This window comes from Pelodiscus sinensis, chromosome 26 (genome assembly GCF_052426305.1).
Source record: "Pelodiscus sinensis isolate ZL-2025 chromosome 26, ASM5242630v1, whole genome shotgun sequence".
Taxonomy (NCBI): domain Eukaryota; kingdom Metazoa; phylum Chordata; order Testudines; family Trionychidae; genus Pelodiscus; species Pelodiscus sinensis.
In genome coordinates, this window is record NC_143077.1 from 3,838,997 (window position 1) to 3,864,130 (window position 25,134).

Sequence of the window (25,134 nt, forward strand, 5' to 3'; positions counted from 1 at the left end):
GGCCCGCTGATGGGGGCGGAGAGGGGCGACAATTGCCCCTGGGGCTCCTGGCCACCCCCAGTGCTACCGCAGCAGTGGCCGGAGCTCCGGGCCATTCCCAGCCCTGCTCTCCAGCCGCCCAGCTCTGCAGGCAGCGCAGAGGTAAGGGTGGCAGTACTGCCTAAGACACCCCTGTGATCCCCTGCAACTCCCTCTGGGGCCAGGACCCACGGTTGAGGAGCGCTGGTCTCCCCCCGTGAGCTCTGTATAACACAAGGTAAAACATGCAAAAGGCCAGATGTCCCGGGAGGACCCCAGACGTCTGCGCTGCGCTTTGCAGGGTAGCGCCCTAGTTCAGCACTTCCGAGGGGCACGGTGGGGCGCGGGCGTGTGGCGACTGGAACCATCTCAGCATCTCAACCACCACGCGGGCCTTCAAGTTGCACGGCTTCCCTAGGGAAGGGGACGTGGGCAGATGGACCCCGGGTCCCTTCGGCCAGCCAGAGGAGTAACTCTCTGCTGTGGCACAACCGGTACCATTCGGCAGGAGCGTGTCCTGCCTGAGGACTGACCGAAAAGGCAGGACTGGAGACCAGCTCTGTGAGCAGCAGATGTTTCACCAGCAGACAGGAGGAACCGCTGGAAAAATCCCCCTGCTGAGGGGCTGAGTTCTGGCTGGTTATAAGGAGGACCCCCGACACCCGCCTGGGGGGACACGGACCCCCCCCGACACCCGCCTGGGGGGACACGGACCCCCCCCTTACACCCGCCTGGGGGACACGGACCCCCCCGACACCCGCCTGGGGGGACACGGACCCCCCCCGACACCCGCCTGGGGACACGGACCCCCCCCGACACCCGCCTGGGGGGACACGGACCCCCCCCTTACACCCGCCTGGGGGACACGGACCCCCCCTTACACCCGCCTGGGGGACACGGACCCCCCCGACACCCGCCTGGGGGACACGGACCCCCCCTTACACCCGCCTGGGGGACACGGACCCCCCCCCGACACCTGCCTGGGGGACATGCCCAACAAGGACTAGGTGGACCTCGTAAAGGCCCAGCAATTTCTGCTGAGCAGGGGAGACCCACATAATACAGGAAGGCACCTCCTCGGTCCAAGGTGGGGAACCTACACCCTGGGGGCCATCTGGTCCCCAGCCTGTGTGAATCTGGCCCCCAAGGCTGGGGGCTTCCCCCCAGCATCAGGGAGCCAATGCTGGTGCTCTAGCCCTGCAGCCCCCTCCTGTCCTCCTGCAGCCTCCCTCCCAGCCTCAGCCCGCTCCTGCGCCCCACCCCTCCCCAGACCCACCAACCCACTCCCGCACCCTCCTTCCTGTCCAGACCACCCATCCCAAGCCTGCTTCCAGCAGCCCCTTCCTACACATGTAACTCCTCCTTTTGGCCCTACCCCAGTGCGTAGGGGGCCACAAAATCAACTAGAGCCCCCCCCCCCGGCTGTGAAGTGCTAGGGAACGTGGGGAGCGTCCGTTTGTGTTTTCTGGAGTCGGTGCAGTTTTTGGTTTTGGGGGTTTTTTTGCTTTTCACTTTTGTGCAGCCCCCGGCTCCCCCCCCATCCTAGGCCATGGGATCCAGCCCCAGGTATCTCAGGCAGCCCCGACATAAAACTCCCCGAGGCTCTGGGACGCCGTTCGAGTCCTGCAACGGCGAGAAAGCTACTCCTGGCCAGCTCCTACCCACCTGCTCCTGCCCCGGAGTACCCGTAGCGCTCTCATGCAGGCGGGGCGTACACCGCGCCCTGAGCCGGCCCAGGCCAGGTTTTTGGGACACAGGAGCCCGCGGGAGGGGGGAGGGGGGTTAAGGGGCTGGTTCCAGCTGAGACACTTGCCAGTGCTTCCTGGAAAGAGTCCTAACTCCTCCTTTGGATGGCCCATCTCCCGGCCGGGCGCCTGGCCCCGAGCCCTCGCAGCCCAGGTGTTCTCTGCAGGGCTGGCACTGACTGGCCCCCAGATGCCCGGTGGTGGGCCCAGCCCGGAACGGGTGGTGCTCTGATACACCCACACGGCACTGGCCACAAGGGCTATCGGGGCCCACCCGCGGGTGCCCGGGGAGGCCGTCAGAACGAGTTCCAAGCCGGAAGGCGACCGGGGAGCACGGGCCCGGCTCTTACCTGTCGCTGCTTCAGGAAGTCCAGCGCGATCTGCACGTTCTGCAGCCTGTGGAAACGCATCCGGCCCTTCTCGCGGGGCTGCAACACAGAGACAGCGCGTCAGTCCGGCCCGCCCCCGGCAGCAGCGCCAGCGCCAGCCCTTCCCCCGGGCGCACGTGCCGCCCCCCCGCCGGAATTATCCGAACACGGAGACCCTCCCGCGCCCGCTCGCTTGGCTCCAGGCACCACCCTAGTCACGTTCCCTCTGGGGTCTGACAGGCCACAGCGTAACAGGCCGCCGCCGGGGTCAAAGGGGTAACTGCACAGGGGCCTGGCGTTTCCAAGGGGCCCGGAGACCTGGCCCCTGCTACTGCGGCTGTGGGGGCAGCTGGAGCCCCAGGCCCCTTTGAATTGCCACGAGACCTGCAGCTCGGGGGGGGGGGGGGGGGGGGCAGCGCCGTGCTCCGGGAGTGCTAGGGACTGACTGCCCTCGGCTCCGCCCTGCCCGAGGCTCCGCCCCTTCCAAGGGCATGGAGCTGGGCCCCCCACACACGTTGCCCCCAGGCCTGCAGTGGCTGTCGGGCCTGCTGTGCGTCACCTACGACAAGGGCCGTCCCCTGCTGACCGCTGAGCTACAGAGCAGGGGACAATTCGTTCCCAGAGAGTCGCCTCACAGGCAAAGGCAGAGCCTAGAAAGACGCGGCTCCCGAAGACTCCTGGGTACAGCGAACGCCCTTCACCCACACGCGCCCGTCTCTCCTGCTCAGACGCTGCCGTGGCCTCTTGCCTCCTTCTGGCTGCTTAACACCGCCCTGTTCTACGCAGAGGGGCCCTCACCAGCCCACAGATCTGCTGGGCCAGGGCGTGGAGACCGGAAACTCTCTAATATTTGTCCCCAGCGCCCAGCACATCCGTAGACCCATGGTCCCGACCACAGACACCGACTTGGCCACCCTACGTCCAGCCTCGAAAGTCGCCCTCATTTCAGAATCAAACTTTGTTCCCTGCAGGCCTCACGGTAGCGCTGCCCACGCCGAGAGCTGAGCCCAGCCACGGAGGGCTCCTGGAGTCAGGCCGGCCCACTCGGCACCTTATACACAACCGCCTGGCAGGGGAGAGGGCAGCTGGAGATAAAGTGAACCCACCTTACGGCCCAACCTGCACACAGGTGGGAGAGTCCCAGGTGAGAGCAACTCTGCAGCCTACTGATTTCCCAGCCCTGGGAACAGGAGCGTGTCCTGCAGGGGCCAGGGCCGTGTCTACACTGGCGTGATTTGTCACCAAAACCTGCCTCAAAGCAGTGAGCGCATTCACACGGCCGTGCGACTTGTGTCAGGACAAACACCCAGTTTTGGCAACAAAAAACTTCCAGCCCTGTGAGAGGTTTTTGTCTTTTCCCCTCCCTTTCTTGTTGACAAAGAGCCAGGGTGGACTCTGTTGTTTGTTTGGTTGAGAGAACTGGCTTCTGCCAGTATCCCACAACGTCTGCCCTGCTGGCTCTGCTCGGTGTTCTGTGATCTCTGCTGCCCTGCAGGCAGGTGCCCCTCCCCTTTCAAAGCTCCGGGTAGTGTCTGACAGCTGAGTGAGCTGCTCCTTTTGGGGACAAAGAGCAAATCATTGAAATGCTCCTGTTCTGCCTGGCTAGGAACCCAGCAGACTGTTGCTGCAGGGGGAGGGCTGGAGAGACGGCAGTGCTGCTTTGCCATTCCTCGGCAGAGAGAGCTCCCAGAGCTACGAGGGCATCCCAAGAAGAGCAGGGATCAGCTCTGCCTTCCCACCGCACTGCCCTATGGGATGCTTTCCCACAATGCTTTGCTCTGCCACAGGGGAATGAGCCACGTGGCCATGAAATGTCCACAACGGGAGGCAGAAAAACTTGTTTGACCAGTTTCTGCAACTTTTGCACTTTGTCCACAGCACTTCCCTCACCAAACCTTCCCCGTGTAGACACAGCCTGGGCCCCCGGAGGAGAAAGCACCGTCCAGCCGCCAGCTGCGTCTCCTCCTCTGCTACAACCTGCAGCACGGCCCAGGCACACAGCAGCACGTACGCTGTGCCGGCTCCGACTTGCGCTCTCATGCACGGGGGCCGGCTGCATGAGAGAATCTGTGACCCCTCCATGAGCAAACAAGCCCCAAGCCCCAGCCAGGTCCACCGCCTCCGTGGAATCTGACCCCTTTGCAACAGCAACTCCCCAACAAGGGCGTGGGGAAGGGGCAGAATCCCAGAGCCAGCTGCGTGAGGACTCCATCACCCAGGAATGGAAAAGGCAGGGGGAGGGGCCAAAGGAAGCGACGGCTTCTAAACGCGGTGAGAGGTGTTCGTCCTCCGCGGGATCAGCCACAACCAAGAGACTCTCTGGGGCAGGAAAGACAAAGCCCGTTTCATTCCTCGTTTTAGGAAGAAAGCCGGGCTTTGCCCTATGCTCCCGCCCGGGGGGGCAATACTGTTCACAGGGGGGGCACTTAATTAATGTAGCTATGTGGTCACGAGCCAGCGCCACTCCCAGAAGGGGCGGGGCCTGGGACAAAGGGGCTGGGCTTGTGGAGGCAGAGCTGGGAACTAGCCTCCCCCCAGAACTGTGTGGGGCCAGAGGCTTTGAATAACAAACACAGCAAAGGGCTCCCGGTTTCGCGCTACCGTGTTGCCTGGCAGCCTCCTGGGATGCTGCAGCTATTTGAAACACTCGCGGCTCCGGCCCCTGCCAGAACCATGAGCCATTTAAATAGGATCCTGCTGCCTGAGCCACCTCCTGGAAATTCAGTGGCCCGGGCAGCAGGCTACCAACAGAAAGCGGCCAGATGCCGGCAGCAGGCCAGCTCAACGGGCGAGGCGGGCCGCATCCGGCCCCTGGCAGAGCAGTGTCGCCCACGAGTCATTTCCAGTGCAATGACACTACCGGAAAAGAGCTGAAGAGAAGGGAGCCGTGGCCCAGCTCCGGGGGTCGGTAAGAAACGTGACCATTTCTACCAGTTCCTTCTTACTCCGGGGAGGTGCGGCCCCCGCGGCCGTGGGGAAGGCTGCTCCGCTCCAGGAAGCCTGAGACTGCGGCCCGCGAGCAGGCTGGTTACCATGCACGGTTAGCCCTTGCTGTCTGACAGCAACGCTACTGGCCTCCGGGCACACGGCTCAGCAAACCAGGCAGCGCGCCCCATGCAGTGAGAACTGTTAGTAAACGTCCGGGGGCCCGTCCTAACGGCCGTTTGCTCCGTGCCAGTGGAGAGACCTGCCTGTCCCACCCGAGAGCACACGGGACCCCAGGGGCTCTATCTGGGACGGGTGAGAGCTGGGGGGGGCCACCTAGGAGCAGTCCCCCCCCAGCGAACAGACAGTTCATGCTCTCCCAGCAGGTGCGCCAGCATTCTCCCACGGCAGACCAGCAACGGTGTCATGCGCTCAGACCACCCAGTTCCTGTGGAGCCAGCACTGTCCAGGCGGAATACGGGATTCACTGCCCTTCGGTGTTCGCTGCCCCGGGGCTCACATTGCTCTCAGTTCCAATCTGGGCTGGGGGAAGGGGCCCAGGCGAACCTTCCAGCACCCCACCTGAGGCCAGGGGTCACTGGGGGGAGGGTGTCCGCACAGCAACTAGACCCCTGGCCAGGCTCGCACTGGGGGCTGCACGGACATGTGGGCTCAGACCAGAACCGGAGCGGGCGGAAGGTCCCCGCCACGGAACGGCGGAGGCAGCCGGCATGGGCGTGGCAGGCTGGACGGTGGCGCGGAGCCCCGGGCAAAGCGTGGCTAGGTCTGGACGCTCTGACGGCACGCCAGTGTCAGTCTGCATGCCATCGCTCCCGGAGGGGAGCCAACCTACTGCGTCACCATCCTCCTCCTCCTCCCGCTCTTCGCTGCTCGTGCGACGCCAGGCGGGCGCTTTCGCCAGGCGGAGGCTCTTCGGGCCCGGAGGCTCCTTTTGCTAACGCACGCGGCACAGACAACACCGGGGGGACAGGGACAGGAAAACAGAAAAGGAACGAAAAAGGCAACACGTGGGCAAAGAAAAAGAAACCCGCCGCACGCCACCCTCCCTCCCCCGCCGCGGGCTGGCTGGCCGGCCTGGCTCTCGGGGCTGGAGTCCGACGGCAGAGGAGGGCACTCAGAGACGAGGCGTTTGTGCCAACTGCTCGTTCCCGGGCTCAGAAGAGGCAAGGGCGTGAAACGCTCTGGCCTGCATCGTACAAGGGGCTCTGGTCTAATGGTCCCTTCTGGCCCCCGAGCCCACGGGAGATCGGCATCAACTTTTCGGGCAGAACGGCCTCAGCGATCGCAGCAGTGGCCACCGTCCAGCCACCCCCGCCTGCAAACCGGGATTTCCGCACGGGGCGTCTAGGCCAGCAGGGGCCAACCGAGGCTGGGGAGTGGGCCGCAGGCGTGGCCCTCCCTCTCCGTGGGCCCCAAGACTGCGATCCCCTAGACCAGTGGTCCCCAACCAGTCCACCGGGGGCAACTGGGAGATCTTGGAGCCTCTGACTGGTGATCCGGAGAGGTGTGACCGGGAGGCGGCCGTAGACTCATCGAACCGGCAGAGACCTCAGGAGATCAAGTCCAGCCCCCTGCTCTAGGCAGGGCCAATCCCAACGGTCGAGGGCCAGCGCTTCATCTGCCCCTCTCTGCGCTGCCATGCTGCTCCTGCCCTCTGCCGGGGAGATGCCCCTCAACCGCTGGGAGCCTCCTGCTTGCTGTGCAGGGCACTGGGAGAAGAGGAAGGGGGGCTGCTGCTGTCAGGGTGCCCCTCCCCCCACCCTGAACCCTAACTCCACAGAGCGGAGGGAGGCAGGGACAGAGAGTTTTTTGGCTGCTTTGGGAAGGGGTGCAGGGCCAGGGGAGGGGTGAGCCTGCCTTAGCCCCCTGCACCACCACCCTGAAGCCACCTGTGGTAGGCAGTGCCCAGCTGAAGCCAGCATTCCGAACCCCTGCCCTGAATCCACTGCCCCCAGCCTGATAAAAGTGAATGAGGATGGGGAGGGAGGATGGAGTGAGCAAGGGCAGGGCCTCGGAGAAGGGGCGGGAAGGAGACGGGGCGAGGGAGTTTGGGTCTGAGGTAGATCCTGGATCACGCTTAAATTCAAAAAGTGATCTCGTGCTTACAAAGGCTGGAGACCCCGGACCCGGACGGTCTCCCAGGACAGGGCGGTTTTGCTCCCTGCGCGCCTCGAATTTGCAGGCTTTGCCGATCGCACCAGAGCGGCGCTGGATTGGAGCACCCGGCTCTCGCCGCCAGTGCGGGGTGCAATCCGCACCCCCCTCCCTCCCCAGGCCCTAGCTTCACGTCTGTGACACTTTAGTAAGACTGGCAGGGAAAAACTGATGTGAAAGGAAACTACAAAATCTGGCGACCCTGCTCCCGGGCAAGGTTAGAACGTCTCACGGGCCGCACGCATCCACCAGCCCTCGGGCCGCAGATTGGCCTATGCAGAGAGATTTCCCCCGGACTCCCTCGGGCTGGGAGTAAGGCCCTTCTGAAGCATCTACGGCCAATGTCCCACACCCTCCCAGCGTGGCTTGCCTCTCAGGAAGGCAGCTGAGCAAGCTCACACGTCTTCTCACGGATCCTGTTTTAGGGGTTACTAAAACGATTCCCTCGGAGCTGCACGACTGCACCAGAAAGCATCTCCCGAGCGCTAATGAGGTTTGCTGGCCTAGCAAGGGGCGAGGGATTCTACTCAGCCCCAGACAGAAGGGACGACGCTTGCAGCCTGAAGACGTTTGCCTCTCCCTCCACAGCTGCAGCGCGATTCCGGAGCACCGGACAGGAAAGTCTGAACGTGCGCCTGAAGAAAACAGCTGGGCAGCGCGGGCACTAGAAACCTACAAACTTCGGTGGCTAACGTGAGACTGGACCTCCGCCAACCCACCGCAGGAGCCAGCCGTTAAATGGCTCGAGACACGTTTAAGCGCAGCTGCACCCATGTAGCTAACCCTGCGGATTTTCAACACGTTGGCAGTTCTTGTCAGACTGAAAATTCAGGCCCATCTTTGGACGTGCCTAGAGCTGCCTCCTGCTTGCACACCAGAACGGTCATGTTGACATCTCTGAAAAAGCACAGCTCCCGCAGATCTCAGCTGCTGGATTAAGGGACCGTCTTTTAGACGTCTCATACTCCAGTCATCTGAAGAAGTGGGCTGTGCCCGGGAAAGCTCGTCACACCATCGACATGTTTTAGTCGCTAAGGTGCTACTAGACAATTTGTTGGTTTTTAAGTTTTTCCTATTACAGACTAACTCAGCTCCCCCTCGGAAGCTTTTAAATGTTCTGCCATCTAAAAAACGCCTAGTAGGACCCTCTTGTGTGACGACAACCCCCGGAGCGAGTCTCTGAGCCCAGGTTAAGTGATCTGAGCTCACTACGTTCGCACTATCGGGCCCAAGATCGCAGTGTGGATGTTGGGGTGGGGGCCAGAGCCCAGGCCGGCTCTGAAACCCGGCGAGGAGATAGAGTCTTGGAGCTCAGGCTATTTTTAGCTCGGTAGCAAGAGCCTGAGTCAGTTGGTCCCAAACTACAGAGCTGCAAATGCCTCGGTACATACGCCCGCTTGGCCGTCCCCAGGAGAGGCCTGTCGGATTAAGGAGAACTTCTGAGTGAGTGTGTCGGGCACATCTACGCTGCTACAACAAAGCAAGTCCATTTCCATGCCCAGATAAACTGAGCGAGGTTCTAGTGATTTAGGCTGCTAGGCACTTCGGTCATTTTGGAAAACCTCAGGTTGTGAAGTCCTTGAGGCACTTCTGAAACCGGGAACCAATGCCTCCAGCAGGGCCAAACAGCTAGTTGGGGTGTGAAAAGCACTAGGCAACGCCCGTGGAGGGAAAGCTAAGCTGCCTGGAGAGGGGAGCGTGAAGCTAAACCTGCCCCTCTGTATTCACACAGCCCCAGATACATACGAGGCCTCCCAGAGAGTGAATCCAGCTGCATCTTAAGACACCTGTAACCTCTCACAGGTGTGATCCAGAAAACCAGCGCGATGAAGATACAAAACCAAACCCAGGCAGGCCGCGAGGCAGCAAGACAGGTGGGCGGCCCCCGCAGGGCAGGAGGCAGCAAGGAGAAGGCGGCGGCCCGGGAATCCGGTCCCCAGCCCCCGCACAGCAGGAAACTCACCAGCTTGACCCCCGACAGAACCTCCAGCAGCGAGATCAGGTTGTGGCCGTCTCGCAGGTCTTCGTACAGGTCGTTGATGTGCTTGCGCACCTGCGGGCCAGAGGAGAGGACACGTCTGCAGGGGTTTCGGTCACGGACAATAGTTACCCCAATGCTCTCCCTGTGGGAGCCGGGCTCCCACCGCAGCTACCAGGAGCAGGCCTGGAAGGGGTCACTACCCAGACAGACCTGCCTGGAGCAAGGCTCAGACATTCCCAGGTAGGGAGAGGGAACGGCAGCTTTGTGCCGCTGACTGTGGGAGCCGCCTGTTAAAAAGGAAGCAAAAAGGAGCCAATTTTCCCAGTTTCTTCCAAGCTAGGCCACGCATCAGGAGACCGCCCCCATCCCGGATAAACGTTTATCTTTGCTACTCATGGACTGAGACTCTGGGTTCAAGCCCCGAGTCCTGCCACCAATTTTCTTCCCGACTTGGGGCTAGTTAGTCTGAGTTTTACTTCCCATGGTGAAGGTAGGGCTGGGAGATCTAGCCCCGCCCCTTCTGCTCAAGCCACGCCCCCATCACAGGGAGGGCAGGTGGTGCACGGCCCAAGCCTCCTGGCCCCGGAGCACGGGGCAGGCAGGTGCCCGGGAGCAGCAACACTCTGCCTCCCACTACGCCTACAGCACGCAGTCTGGGGGCGGGGCCAGGCTGGCAGATTGGGAAGGCAACGCCTCCCCCTGCCTAGCGCACCCGCCGCCCCTGTTCCCATCTACAGAACGGGGATCATGAACCTTCCCTTCGTCTTGTCCGTTTCCACGGTGAACTCCCGGAGGGAAGGACAAACACCACCACCTGGCACAAGGGGACCCCAATCTCAGCCGGGCCCCCACGGGCTCCTGTCACCAGAGCACAGTGCTCACCAACCAGTCGATCGGGATCTACCGGTAGATCTCAGAGCGTCTGACAGGGGATCCTGACTGGTTCGACCGGGAAGCTCTCAAGCGCTGGCCCTTCAGTTGCCCCGCCCCCCACTGTCATGCTGCTCCTGCCCCAGATGCGAGTCCCCCTGCACCCAAACTCCTTCCCAGAGCTTGCACCCTGAAACCCTTCCTGGACCCCAATTCTCCACCCTGGGCTCAGCCTGGAGCCCCTCCTGCACCCCAACCCCCACCCCAGCCTGTGCAAGTGAGCGAGGCTGGGGGAGAAATGGAGATGGCCTCCGGCATCTGCCGTGCGTGACGGGCCGGCGGTTTCCGGTGCGTTTGCCTGGGGTGGGGCCGTGGGAACAGGGCGACTGGGGCTCTAGTTAACACATCAGGCCCTGGCTGCAGGTCGTTAGAGACTTGACTCCCACGCTGCCTTCTGCGGGCGGCCGACAGCTCCGCGCCGCGGCCCTGAGAAGTGCAACCGCAGCACCGGGAGAGTCCAAGGCCAAACTCCCACTTGCTGGGGGAAGCTAATTCCCAGCTCCCTGGCTTGGCCCCAGGCGCCCGGGCGGCCCCTGGAAACGCTGTTCATCCTGCCCCGCCTCTCAAGGTACAACGCTCCCCGGCAGGCGGCGCAGGCGGGACACCCCGGGCCAAACCTGGGCAGAACTGGCCGAGTGAATCCCCCCATGTCCTGGGCCTGAGCAGCCTCCCCCCGACATTCCCCCTCCAGCGCAATCCACGTTCGCCCGTGTGCATCACCTCCCGGAGGGGCAAAGAGAAGGCATGCGGCGGGGGTGGGGCGCAGGCGTGCTGGGGCAAAGGGTTGGGGTGCAAGGGCTCTGGCTGGGAGCGCAGGCTCTGGGTTGGGTGCGGGCTGTGGGCCAGGGGGTCAGGCGCAGGAAGGGGTGCGGGCTGTGGGCCAGGGGGTCAGGCGCAGGACGGGGTGCGGGCTCAGGGCCAGGGGGTCAGGCGCAGGACTGGGTGCGGGCTCAGGGCCAGGGGGTCAGGCGCAGGACGGGGTGCAGTCCCTGGGCCAGGGGGTCAGGCGCAGGACGGGGTGCGGGCTCCGGGCCAGGGGGTCAGGCGCAGGACGGGGTGCGGGCTCCGGGCCAGGGGGTCAGGCGCAGGACAAGGTGCGGGCTCCGGGCCAGGGGGTCAGGCGCAGGACGGGGTGCGAGCTGAGGGCCAGCAACGGGCACGCAGGAGCCCAGCAGGAGAAGGATGGAGGAAAGGAGGGGCAGATGCCGCGGAGGGCGGGTGGGGGGAGGGTGGAAAGATCTCATTGGCAGGGAGCGTTGCCCAAGAGGCGGCTTCCCGGCACTTCTCGGCTCCGAGGCAGGACAGCGCGAGCGAGGGGGACGCTGCGGGGAGAAAGGCAGAGAGCTGGCAGGCCTCCCACCCTTAACAATGGCCCCGTGTGTTCTGCTGGTTTCCCCCTTTCACGCCGCTTTGCCACCAGGCCAGGTCCCGAGAGGAGCGGACAGGCAGCGCCAGCTTGCACGGAGCAGCCGCCTCTAAAGGCTCCTTGTTCGAGCGAGACCGACTTCCAGCCGGGCGCTCCGCAGGGCCCAGGGCCCCAGCACGGAGCCGGCGCCTGCCCACCGGGGGAGAACGTGAACGTGGCTCCTTCTGGGAAGGGCGGAGGGGCCAGCAGACCCTGCTCTACGAATGCCGGAGCGGAGGAGGAAGCTTGGGAGGGGAAGGCAGCGCGACCGTCCCGCCCTGCACGCCCGCTCCCGAAACGCCGCTCCCCCGGGGCGGGCGGGCGGGGGGGCCTCTTTCAGGGAGTTAGTGCCAAGCTTTGCAGACGCCCTTTCGAGGAGCACGCCGCTTTGCAGTTCCGCGCTTCGCGAAATGGGGCGCGGCCACTTGCTCGGTGCTTCCGGGCAGACCCAAAGGGGCGCGGGAGCAGCCCCCTCTGCCCTTGGCGGTCGGACCCCGCGGGCCTTCCCGCGCCGCTAGAGCCCTTTGGAAGACACCGCCGAGGTCCAAGCCACGCCAGCCTGGTGCCGGACACCGCGCCAAGCACAGCACGCGCCTCTCACCTTCATCAGGTGCTTGTTGACCCACTTGGTGAACGTTTTCTTCTGGACTCGGTCCCGTTCATCTGTGAAGAGAACACACGGGGGGGGGGGGTCTCGGTTAGTGTCGTTCCAGGGAAATATCACTGCCTGGCCACTCACGTCACCCAAATCTCCCAGCTCGAGGCAGCCCTGTCGGGTCCCCCCGACCCTACAAGCAGCCGCCTTCCGCCTTCGGCTGGGTCAACTCCGGGAACCCGCAGGACACCCGAGGCCCTTGGAGCACGTCTATCCCACGTCGGAGCAGAGGCCGTTTCCTCGCCAGCTAGACACGGCCAGGGCAGCACGGAAGGCGCACGAGGTCGAACCGCAGGGACACGGATGACAGAGGCACAAGATATGAATCGACAAAGACATCCTTCCCCCGGCCCGCGCGCCAAGGCAGCTCTCTCGTCTTCCCGGCTCACTTACACAGCCGTCTGCACAGCCGCCCAGAGAAAAATGTTCCTAAAACACCACGTGAAATTCAACATCCAGGTCATTTAAAAAGTTTCCGATGGGCAAAAACCAAGATTGATTTGAACCAACATTGCCCACGCTCCTGCAATGGGATTAGCCACTAGGTACAACTCTTGCCCCTAAGGCTGGGCCTCTTACCAGGACAGCACAGGCGCAAGGCTCTCCCGGAAGGCCTATACAGATTTTCTGACCCGTAACTGGGAAATTGCTTTAAGGAATCCACCTACCTGCTCTCCTACTACACTGAGGTTTCTTAAGCAAACATGACGGTAGCAGCCGATGAGAAACTATAGGAATAAGACACTTCCTTAATCCAACAAAAAGGCTCATTAGCAATGCTCCCTCTACTTTCTTCCATTGCGTGTGAGATAAATTTTGTTTTGTGCACCGAGGCATGTGCTGATGTGCACCACCCAGAGAACTAGGGATGCAAAAATGCGGTTTAAAAGGTGACTGGGTAACTGCTAACAATCCTAGTGGTTACATGGTTAGACACAAAGCGGGCTCTAATCGCTGTGTGTCTAAAGCAACCAGGCCCGGGGTAGGTGGGCGCTGCTCCAGCCCCTACCGGTTAACCAGAACCAGTAAGCCTTACACAATAAGGGTGACACTTGCTGGTTAACCCTTTACATCCCTAACAGAAAAAGGCTGCCGGCTGCCGGCAGCGGGCGCTCTGCTGATCAGCTGGGCAGCGTCAGCATGGGTCCTGGCGCCCAGGGCAGCCAGCTCACTAGCGACAGCCGCGTGACAACAGACAGGCAAAGGCGGCTCCAGGAGAACGGAGGAGCCCACCTGGGCTCAGGCCCATGGAACGATGCACCAGCACCGCACAGAGAAGCCGCAAGGAGACTTTGGGAGACCACCAAGCCCAACAATCTCATTGTTCTGCATGTCCCATGCTACCCAGCGGGCCGTGGGCCTCCCCGTTAGTGAGGGGTACTGGGGCTCATGGGAAAAGGGGAGAAAGGGCTCTTCCAACGCCCGATTCGCGGGGCCCCCTTGGGGGCAGAGAGCTGCCTCTCTCTCGCTCTGCCGGGAGGGAGAGTTGTCGGGGGCCGGTGGGGTGCAGGACATCAGGTCCCAGTTACGCCTGTCCATACCGGCGAAGTAGGCGCTCGCTAAGGGAGCCAAGTTCAATGGGGCACCAAATGGTGGCGCAATCTCATTGCGGGGTTTGGAGGTGCGGGTGCCGATTGCACGGTTCGCTTCGGGCGCCAGTTGCTGGCAGCTAGTCTAGGGCCGCCCCTGCCCGCGGGCCCTTCCGGCTTTCGAACCGACCCAACACACGGGTCTGCGCTAGGGCGCCGCACGGGCCGGCCCACAGATGCAATTAGCAGCTTAGCCTTTCACGGTATTTTTGGTTCATTGGCTTTTCGGGATTTAAAGCTTATTCCAGTCGCTGACCTCAGCTGGGCACACCCTGGCTGAGTCCCCGGGAGCTTTACCGTCCTAGCAGGTAGCCGCTCACACACATTGGTCCCTTTTCAAGGCAGTCCGTCGCAGCCGGACGTCCGAGGAGTCAGTCGCACAGACTGGCCCCCTCCCACCAAAGGGCCCCAGCACCACGAGATCCGAGACTTTCTGCACGGAAACCCCCGAGGGGCTCACTGGCTTAGTGGCCCAGATGCTCAACAGGGGAGCCAAACGAGTCAACGGGGCGCCCTCGTAGCCAAGGTGGCTAACGGCTGGTCGGGGGCATCAGGAGGAGCCTGCCAGCAGGTCTAGGGAAGTGATGATTCCCCTTGATTCGGCTCTGGTGAGGCCACATCTGGAGGACTGTGTCCAGTTCTGGGCCCCCCACTACTGAAAGGATGAGGACGCATTGGAGAGGGTCCAGCGGAGGGCAGCACATTGATGAGGGGGCTGGAGCACGTGGCCTACGAGGAGAGGCTGAGGGATTTGGGCTCAGTCTGCAGCAGAGAAGAGTGAGGGGGGATTTGGGAGCAGCCTGCAGCTACCTGAAGGGGGGTTCCCAAGAGGCTGGCGAGAGGCTGGTCTCAGTGGGGGCAGGTGGCAGAACGAGGAGCAATGGGCTCAAGTTGCAGTGGGAGAGGTCTATGTTGGACATCAGGAAAAACTATTTCTCTAGGAGGGTGGGGAAGCCCTGGGCTGGATCCCTAGGGAGGTGGTGGAATCTCCATCCCTAGAGGTTTAAGTCCCGGCTTGACACAGCCCTGGCTGGGATGGTTGAGTCGGGGCTGGTCCTGCTTTGGGCCAGGAACTGGACTCGATGACGCCTGAGGCTCTGCCAGCTCTCTGATCCGAAATGCCCTTCCCCCGAGGGTGCCAGGAAACCGGGGCTGGATCAAACTTCCCGTGGACACGGGGAGGGGAGACGTCTGGCAGGTTTTGTTCGGCCCGTTCTCCGTGGCGAGAGGCACGGCACAAAGGCGAGAACCCGCGGAGAGGGGTGCGGGTACAAGCGCGAGGCCTGGCCAGCGGGAGGCGTCTGTCACGACATCGGGGGGGGGGGGGGGGGGGGGGGGGGGGGGGGGGGGGGGAGAAGCAACGGATGTTACTTGGGAAAGTCTGGAGAGCCGACGCAGGGCCTCAAAGACCAGGGGGAACAGCCCTTCCCCCGGCTTTGCCTCACCTGTAAAGAAGAAAGGGATCGAGATAATCCCGCCAGCAGCTCTGCCAGAGTCCGGTGTTAACAGCCTAATCCGGAGAGAAAGATCGTGCCTCCAGACCGCACCAGCATGCCGCTTCTAAAGGACACTTAATTCACAGCCTGCACAGCAGGAGACACCGCTAAGCGCGAGCGTCCTTGTGCTCTGCTTCACCGAATCACCATGAGCAAGCAGCCGTAATGATACGGAGCGTGTGTCCTTAGTCCACTCCAAGGCGCTTTAACAAAGGTCAGCAGTATTAGCCCCTTTTCACAAATGGGGAAACTGAGGCACCGAGACGTGGAGTGACATGCCCATGGTCACCCAACTCACCAGTGGCAGAGCCAAGAACAGCCTGAAGGGCTTTCGCGTCTCCCTCCACTAGGCCACACTGCCTCTCCTACATTTTTCATTGTACTGAGGAAACCTCTGGCAGCCAATTAGTTTCCTGGGTGGTTGAATCTTATCTACTGATAAGGTTTATAATGCTTCTGGCAATCAGATCTAAGCCTAATCAAGGGTGGCTCTCTCCTATGGCCCCGGTCTCTTCCCTACCCGATCCCTCCCCCTGGCTTCCACAGCCTTCCGCACTCCTCACCTCTGCCTGCGTCTCCGTTCTCAGCACCAGCTCCCTCTTGGTGCAAGCTTTGCATGTGCAGCGACTCCTGCCTTTCTATGGGACAGGTATTGATTGATTGCCAGCCCCCTTCTCCTGGCTTCTCACCCTGGTGTCTGCGAGTCTATTGCCCAATGTCCAAAGAACATATGAATGGCCAGACTGGGTCAGACCAAAGGTCCATCTAGCCCAGGATCCTGTCAGTGGCCAATGCCTGGTGCCCCAGACGGAGTGAAAAGAACAGGTGATCTATCCCCTGTCTTCCATTCCCAGCTTCTGGCAAATGGAAGCTAGGGGCACCATCCTGGCTTACAGCCCCTGGGGGACCTATCCTCTGTGAAATTATCTAGTTCTTTTTTGAGCCCTGTTAGAACCTTGGACTTCACAACATCCTCTGGCAAGGAGTTCCACAGGTTGACTGTGCACTGCGTGAAGAAATGCTGCCTTTTATTTGTTTTAAACCTGCTGCCTATCCATTTCATTTGGTGACCCCCTAGTTCCTGTGTTACGGGAAGGAGTAAATGACCTTTCCTTATTCACTTTCTCCACATCAGCCAGGATTTTAGAGACCTCTCTCACAGCGCCCCGAATCTCCTCTTTTCTAAGCTGAAAAGTCCCAGTTCTTTAATCTCTGTTCAGATGACAGCCGTTCCAAACCCCTCGTCATTTTTGTTGCCCTTTTCTGTCACAAACACCCTTCAGCGCTCTCAACTTTTCCGGACTCATCGCAGACCAAAATATCTCTCTGCCGCCACACACACACTCCCTGGGCATTTCACAACTGCTCCCTGGAGTACATTTCCCAACGCTTTGCCCTGCCTCGGCGTTTTCACATTCCCATGACGTAGCACCTCCGCCACTTTCCTTAGGCACGATTAAACACGTGCATTGCAATAGCAGCAGGCCCTGGCCTGCAGGCCCGTTGGGATAGGCACAGGACAATCCCACCCGAAGACAGAGCTGAATCACTGAGGCATTGCGGCATGTCTATCTGTTGGCCCGCCCAAATCCCCCGGATGCAGCTCACTAGTGATAAGATGGGCTCCGTGGCATTGCACGGATGATGTTCACACTCAGAGGCACTTCTCCTCCTGAAAGTGCTGCACAAACAACACACACAAGGCGTGTCTAGACTGCATCCCTCTGTCGACAGAGGGATGCAAATCAAGCACGTTGAAATTGCTAATGAAGTCGGGATTTAAATATCCCACGCTTCATTAGCATAAACATGACCGCTGCTTGTTTTCCGAAACGGAGCTTTTTCGAAATAAACGGCAGTCTAGACACGGATCTGTCGACAATAAAGCCTTTTTCGACAGATCCTGTATTCCTCAAAAAATGAGGTTATTTCAATCCCAGCTTCATCAGCAATTTCAACGTGCCTCATCTACATCTCTCCGTCGACAGAGAGGTGTAGTCTAGACACACCCACATACAGCAGCGGAAAGGCACGTGCGTGGTATATTGCAGTCGGGAAGTGGGGGGGGGGAGGGGACAGGAATTTAAATTTTGGCCAATATCGTGGCAAATCCCTACACTTCTGAAAAGTGCCAGAGGACCATTAGCACAAATAACCCCAGGATCCTAAGGGCTCAAGTATTTGGTATTTATTTATGTATCTAAACTATGTTTACCCCTCTTCCTTATTTAAAATATTTGAGGAGGCTTATAAAATTTTTAAAAAACACAATAAATACTAAAGAAAAATACAGGTCCCCAAAGGGGGAGGACGGACAGAAAACCTGCTAAAACTTCTCAAGAGGTGGGACGGACGGACGGACGGACGCACACACAAACTAAACACCAATAGAAGCACTTGTTTCTGAGAAGGGGAAGAAAGTGGAAGTACGCATTTGAGCCCCCTTAACTCCAGCAGAGACTAATGCTGGTGAAAAGCCAGTTCTCAGTAACTCAACAGTGCCTGCTCTGAAAACTTACGCCTGTTTTATCAGTGAATAGAGCATGGGAGACTACGGTCGTCACTTTCGGACACTCAGTCTGGACCCATCTACACAAACAGCAATGCACACTGAGTTTACATCCTCTGTGGGCAGCAAAATGCACAGTGTGGAAGCGTGCAAAAGCGCACACGCTGACCAGGGGCGCTGCACAAGCGGGTGAACAATGCACGTTTCACCCTTGGGCCCGAGTATATTTATTCAGTGACTCTACCATACACATGACCCGAGGCCTCCCTGCGGGCAGAGGAACGTAGGGGGAAAGGCGGCGTGTAGACGTAGGTTCGTCTGCCCCTTCTCTGCACTGGTTTCATCCAGTAGTTAGTGGCCCCTTCCTTAATGGATCCCAGCCGGTGTTCCCTGCGGGCGCGGCCACTCAAGGAGAGAGTCCCCCGCCCCCCGCTAGGTTTGTGTTTCTCCAAGTGGTGCACATCCGCACCTGGCTAGGTGCTCATAAAAACACTGATTCCGCCCATGCATGGAAAAGATTAGTGGGAACATTGGTCCCTGCAGCAAGTTCTGAACTTCCACTGATTCAAATGTATTGCTGATTGGGGGCGGGGGGGGGGGGGGGGGCTGGGCCGTTAGTCACTGCAGGGCTCTGGGCAGAGAGCGGCTGATGTGCAGGACACGGGTTCTGCACACAAGGAAAAGCCAAGCCCTGGCTTGCAGAGGAGAGAGGCAAAGAAAAAGCAAATCGGCATCTCCCGCGCTTGCCACCCCTCCCCACAGCAGCAGCTGGCTGATGTGCACCACGTCCGGACAGTAACCTCGGCATGGCCTCCTCCGTGCCCCTGGCACCTGACAGTTACAGCAGCGTGGCCAAGGCCGTGAGATTCTGGGGGCAGCCCCACAAGCCAGAGAAACCTCAAGCCCCCCCCCTCCAAAAAAAGAAAAAGCTGGATCTAGGCAGGTCTGTCCGTACCATCCTCATCTTTCCTTTCCCATGGTCCAACTAACTGCCGTCTTTCCTTGTGCCAGACAAACCTATTCACCCCCAGGATGCCCCTGTGTTTGTAAAACCTGCTCAGCATCCCCCTCCTCCTGCCTTCTTTGTAAGCTGGTGTTTGCAGGGATGGCCACGAGAACACCGAAAGGCGCTGCAGCACACTCACAAGAGCCGGGTGCAAGACGGACTCCTCCCGGCTATCTGCCCCTCCGCACTATCCCCCGCTCTCCAGGAGCTGAAAACAGCCAACTAACTTCTGTAACAGACGCGGCCCTGTCCTTGGCCGGGTGAGATTATTGCTTAACATGGCTTCCTGGCAAAGCAGCAGGCGCCGCAGCGAAGAAACAGACAGCAAGGGGCAGCTACCGGGCACCAGAGTCCCGGCTCTTAGGATATGAAACCGAGTCACCCCCCAGAGCCGAGCCCTGGGCCCCACGGCCTCTGCAGCCGGTCCCAGATCGCAGGCTGTGCAGCCCCTGTTAACAGGCAGCTGAGAGCCGGGAAGGTGCCGGGTGACAGCGGATTCCTCCCCATGAGTCAGAGCAGAGCAATGTGTTTCTGAGTCTCCCCGGCCCTTAAAGGAGACGCCGACGCCACGTACTAACCAAAGCAGCACATCCGGCCGGCCAGGTGCGCGTTCAGCTCCCTCTCCCCGCTGTAGAGGTGCCACATCTCTGCCACGTGGCCTCAGCGTGAGCAGCGCCCGGTCCCCGCCGCACCCCGGGGATGTGGCACCGGCATCCTCCCCGCCCGAGACCGGACGGTCTCTTCACACCGGTCCTGCGGGTGCCAGCCGGGGCGGTCCCATGCAACCGTCTCTTCAAGGTCTCCGCGGCGGCTCCTCCCACCACTTCCTCCCGCCTGCTCCACGAGGCCGCTAGTTCCCTTTCAGGCCACGGCTCCAGTGTGAACAGGCTTGCTCCCCCACAGGCCACGCTCACTCCTCCGGCCGCTCCCAGCGTGGATGGGCAGGGACGCCCCAAAACCCAGAAGCAAAGGGGGCTGGGCTGTAGAGCCACGGCACGGAGCCACGGGGCACCACGCTGTTAAACTTCCCCCGAGCCGTCACAGATCTTGTGTCATGTCCCGCTGAGCCGGCATGGGCTTGTCTTCATCGCGGCAGTGGCCAGGTCCTGCGTGGACCAGTGGCTGCCCCCAGGGTCTTCTATGACCCACGCCGAGGCAGCCTAGACCCCCTTGCAGAAGGGAGGTTCAATCAATGGGAAAATTCAGCGCCTGCACGCTACAGACATAGCTCCCGCACCTCGCAGTCCACCGCTGCTTCTCCACGGAGCAAGGAACGAGTCGCTCCGCAAGGCTGCTGGAAACGCGAGCGAGGGGTTCCACAGGGCAGCCTGGCTCCAGGCATCACAGGAAGGCAGAGAAGGTGGCTCCCAGGGCAGGTCACGCTGGCTCCAGGGACCTGGGAGGAGGCTTTCTTGTGGATCTGCTTTGCCCCTGAAAGCCCCCCAGGCCCAGATCCCTGGGCCAGGGTGCAGGAGAGCAGCACCCCGAAGGCAGCGTGGCCCCCGTGTCCAGCACTGCCCAGTGGACGGGGGCTGAGGGGGGTGTTTTCCCAACTTGTTTTTCACTTCTTGCTTAATTGCACCAGCCTCGCAAACGATGACGCGAGGGAACAATAAAGGGTTTTTTCATCCCGGCTGGCCAGCCTGCCGCTGCCTCACAAACGATTCCCCCGACCTCGAGCTCCGGCGCTCGGCGTCCACCCTCTGGCTGCCGGCTGGGGTCGTGCAGCGCCGCCGCGAGAGGGGGAGCCGGGGCCGCTTTGCCTTCCTCTTCCTCAGAGTCCCTCTTCAGCCCTTGGCTGCGTTGAGCCCCGGTGCACTTGCCCGACACTTCCCAGAGTGGGCTCCAGCCACCGCGGGGAACCCCGCAGCCGGCAGGGCGGGCACAGCGCTCGATGGTCTTCTCCTGCGGCGCGGGGACCTTCCCCCGAAGATTTCTGCAGGCAGCTGGCTCCAGAGCTGGCTCTCTCGGCTGGAGCACTCTCCTGACCGCACAGAGGAGTCTTCTGCCCTCCTTTACCCCCTCTCGATGCGTCTTTCCTTCTAATTACATCGCACCTCCCCCCCCGCCCGCTGCCTCTTGCTAACAATATTAAAGCATTGTAAGCTTCTCGCGCCCAACTAATCTTTTCCAGAGTCACCCTGATAAGCAACCTGACAGCTCCCTCTCCACTCCGCTCAGTTCTCCCTCCTGCCCAACACAGGCTGCCTGGCAGCTTCCCTCTGGCCAGCCCAGCCCGGTCCCCTCACCGCGCAGGAAAGATCCAATCAACGGGTCTGGCGCTCCCAACGAGGACAGCGGGCCGGGGCAAAGCAAAGCTGCTATTGTCAGCGACCCGGCCGGCGGCCAGGGAAAGGACGAGGGCAGAAGGAAGAGCAGCAGCAGAGGAATTTCATGCAGGACAACGGCCAGGAGCAAGGAAATTAACGAGACAGATTCTGGGGCTGATTTGATGTTTACAAGCCTCAGAGGGATCGCCGGGTCAGTCTGTACCTTTAAAACCAGCGAGCAGTCCAGGGGCACCTTAGAGGCAGATCTACAGGACCACGCGCTCTCACGGGCAAAACCCACCTCCCGCTGCCTCTGCCTGTCGGAGGGTTTGCCCACGAAAGCTCACGACATCAGATCCATTTCTGTAAGTCTCTAAGGTGCCATGGGACTGCTCATTGTTCTTATTGCACCCAGCAGTCCAAACCACAGAGCGGGGAAAGAGGCGCCAGCGAATAGGGCGCCCGCGTCAGACTTGGCAAACGTGGCGGGAAGCAGGCATTTGCTCCAGCACAGGCTCCTCGTGTGACGCTGGTCACGTCACTTAGTCTCTCTGCGTCTGAGCTGCACCTCTGTCAAACAGATGGCAACAGCATTTCCCTACCTCGCGGGTACGCGGTGTGGCTGGACGCACAAAGAATCGGGGGGCATTTAGACTCCAAACATCAGGGGCCACAGAAACACCCAAGTCAGAGAGAGATCCTTAGCACAGCCAGATAGGGTCAGACACTCTGGGGGAAAACATCTGTCCCCTGCCTCTGCTTCACGCCGGCGGAGCTGCACTAGTGCAGAAAACTCTTGCCGGTGTGTATTGTGGAGATGATGCTTTCCAAGGTCTTGCCACGCCAGGGTCAGAACCAGCCTGGCTTTAAGCACAGTTGCATCAGAGTCTACCTCGCTGGCACGGATGAGGACGCTTGTGTGTTTGTAACCTGCTCCCGTCTAATTGGCTGGCGCAGCTAGGAGCCCACCGTGGACAGAAGCCAAGAGAAAGTCCTGACTAGGGATGTGGCTGGTTAACCGGTTACCCGGTAAGTATCCCCCTTAATGAGTGATGCTTACTGGGTAATGGTTAACCGGTACCAGAAAGCAGCTCCCTTCGCACGGTGCGCCGCAGGGGCAAGGCTGCTACAGCCTCACCAGGTCCCCATGTGGGGCTGCCAGCTCCCACCCATGCAGGGCCAGCAGAACCTCCTTGCCCCCCACCCATCCTCCTTTAATCACTTAACTAGTTAAACATAACGTTGAACACTGTGTTTACCTGGTTAACCAATGAAACGGGATTTTACACCCCTACTCCGGACAAGTCTCATTTGAGCGAAACGAGCACCAAGCCACAATTCCAGGGAAGAAATTCAGGCTGCCCCAGATACCGACCGCCTGGGCCTGGCTTCACCGTTTGTTCCGGAGGTCGGGGCCGTCCGCTCTCGTCCTCCTGACGACACCACCACGGCCGCGCTGCCTTGGCTACGTCAAATCTCCCCCCTCCGGCCCCCCGCAGAGGTGCTAAGAGGAGGGCCAAAGACAGGTCAGCGACGCCAGCTCTTCGCCGCAGGCAGCTCCAAATCCAGGCAGCAGTGCTAACGGGCGTGGGGAGAGGAGCCGGCCACGGTTAGGCAAGGATGGCTCCGAGTTACCCGGTCATCGTGGAGGCGAGCCCGGGCCGCATTCCAACGGAGCGTCTGCGGGTGCAGTGTGGGAAAGCAAGAGGAAAAGTTTCTCCTCACTCCCTAGCAACAGAGTCTGGCCGGGGAAGCCAGGGCAGGGAAGGCCCATGGAAACAAAACTTCCCTCTTCCCTCAACCCCTTTCCAGGCTGGGGTTGACGGAGCAGCGCAGGCAGAAGACCAAGACGGCCGTGAACAGGGTGAATTCCTTTTCACGTCATTCTCCCCTCCAGAAGCCATTCATAACTAGCCTCTTCTAAGCCGCTGCTTCCCACTTGTGTGGGGAAATGCTTCCCAGCCTGCTACATGTCCCCAGGGCCCACATGCTGGCTGGGCTCCCCAGCGTCTTTCAAGCACTGATGGCAGCTGGACATGGGGAAAAGGCGCCTTCCCTTCCCCTGAACAGGGGAGGTTCGGTTCTGGGGGAGGAGCGGAATGACTATCCCTCCATTTTCAAACTGTGGCCCATCTGGAGAACCCATTAAGCACCCGGATGTGCCAACCCCCACATTACACTGGCAGGGCCATTTTACTTAAAGGGGGCTTGAACAGGAGTTTTTCAGTTTGTCCTTGGGGCTTCTTTGTGGACGGCCCGAAAAAGATGCAGGGACATCAAGTCTATTCTTCGCTGGCTTTGCCGCAGGGTCTTTCAGAGGCTGCGAAAACGGCTGCTAAGCCCTCCCCTAACTTGAGTGAACACACTTTGGAGAAAGGAAGTCATAGAATCATAGACTACTAGGACTGGAAGGGACCTCGAGAGATCATCGGGTCCAGTCCCCTGCCCTCATGGCAGGACCAAATACTGTCTAGACCATCCCTGATAGACATTTATCTAATCTACTCTGAAATCTCTCCAGAGATGGGGATTCAACAACCTCCCTGGGCAATTTATTCCAGTGTTTCACCACCCTGACAGTTAGGAACTGTTTCCTAATGTCCTACCTAAACCTCCCTTGCTGCAGTTTAAGCCCCTTGCTTCTTGTCCTATCCTCAGAGGCCAAGATGAACAAGTTTTTTCCCTCCTCCTTATGACACCCTTTTAGATACCTGAAAACTGCTTTCACAAGTGTTTGTGAAATAGGCGTTGGTAAAATCCCTTTTAAACAGCTGACTAATAATCTTTGCACCTCCCAAATGCTCGGCTTTCGCGCTGGAGCCATGTGGTTTCACCATTTCACTACTTCTCCAGTCGCCATATTTTTCAGCCCAGAGGATTTGAATTATTAAGGTAAAAAAAAAACCAGCAAGCAGAAGAAATAATCGGGGAAATGACTCAGACCCTGCCCTTCAGGATACAATTCTCTGAAAAGGACGTGCATTCTTTTTTGCACATCACCTTTAATCCCTTTAATTGTTCTGAAATACAGGAGAAACAAAATGGCTCTGGAATACAGCGTATTCCAATCTGTGTTTACTACTGATTTGACAGGTGGCACGAACACCACTGAAAACAGAGACTTAAATGGGGAGGAGAGAGAGAGTTTAGAAACAGAGATGGGAAAATAATGCGATCCAACCTGGAAAAATGCATGGCAGCCCACCAGGTGGAAAATCAGACAGCGATGGGATACAGCGATGCCAAGAGAGATCTAGACAGGAGTTTGAAAGGGGTGCAGTAACAGCATGGCGCAGGGTGTGAATGCATCTGAGGAGTTTATTTATACCAGATAAGCTAATATGAGATCACCCTGATCTTCCTGTGTGCTTGAAAGGAAGTGAGTTTGCAATATACAGAGCCAGGGGAAGGATAAGACATGATCTATACCAAAAAGGAAACATCAGGTGATTTGCTAATACAGTACAAGCTGCGCTACCTGGCACTTCATTGTCAGGAAAACTCAGTTAACCTGCATGTGTCATAGACAGCAAAACAATCAGACAGCAAAATTCCCATCTGGCATTTTTTGACATTTTCCAGAGCTTGCAGAAGTCAAGTTTGTAAACTGGTGGCAGTGAGGTTGGTTCATGTCACACCTCTGCATGTAATACCATTATCAGCTATTATCTAACTCTATTATCCCTTCTAGCCCAGCTATGGCAAGCGGACAGTGAAAAATTCATGAACCATCAGTGGAAAGCGCAAATAACCGGCCCGTTTGATTAACCAGCAATCTCCATTCCCATGAATGCCGGAAAACAAAGCTTGTACAGTGTAGAGGAACGTCTGGATTAGATGGAGTGCGTTTCCCCCTCGCTCACCTGCAAGAGTTGCTAAAGAGGAGGGAAAGGTTCCTCCGTTACACCACAGAACAGAGGCTGCTGAGTTATGCCGGGAACTGAGCCTGAGAACAGGCAGCATCACGTGGCACGGAGACAAACATTCTGCCAAGCAAATCTGAGGCAGCTTTGACATTGAAGGGATTAAGCAGGGAAGTGCGAGGAGGTTGACTAGAGACCC

The 25,134-nt window shown here is 59.6% G+C and overlaps 1 protein-coding gene across 14 annotated transcripts in view; it reads right to left on the bottom strand.

Annotated features, from left to right (window-relative positions):
* Positions 1 to 25,134, bottom strand: part of MACF1 (microtubule actin crosslinking factor 1) — a 299,184-nt gene that overhangs the window by 194,957 nt on the left and 79,093 nt on the right. For 8 of the 14 annotated variants that reach the window (XM_075908729.2, XM_075908727.2, XM_075908730.2 and 5 more), the window contains exons 2-4: positions 12,149 to 12,210; positions 9,195 to 9,284; positions 2,114 to 2,191 (exon numbers count right to left, since the gene is read on the bottom strand). In XM_075908729.2, coding sequence (XP_075764844.2) covers positions 2,114 to 2,191; positions 9,195 to 9,284; positions 12,149 to 12,210 — 230 coding nt within the window. Of the gene's footprint in view, positions 1 to 2,113; positions 2,192 to 5,909; positions 6,012 to 9,194; positions 9,285 to 12,148; positions 12,211 to 19,380; positions 19,610 to 25,134 lie in introns of those variants that run through there. The other 6 variants (XM_089773476.1, XM_075908714.2, XM_075908718.2 and 3 more) reach the window with 2 other exon arrangements.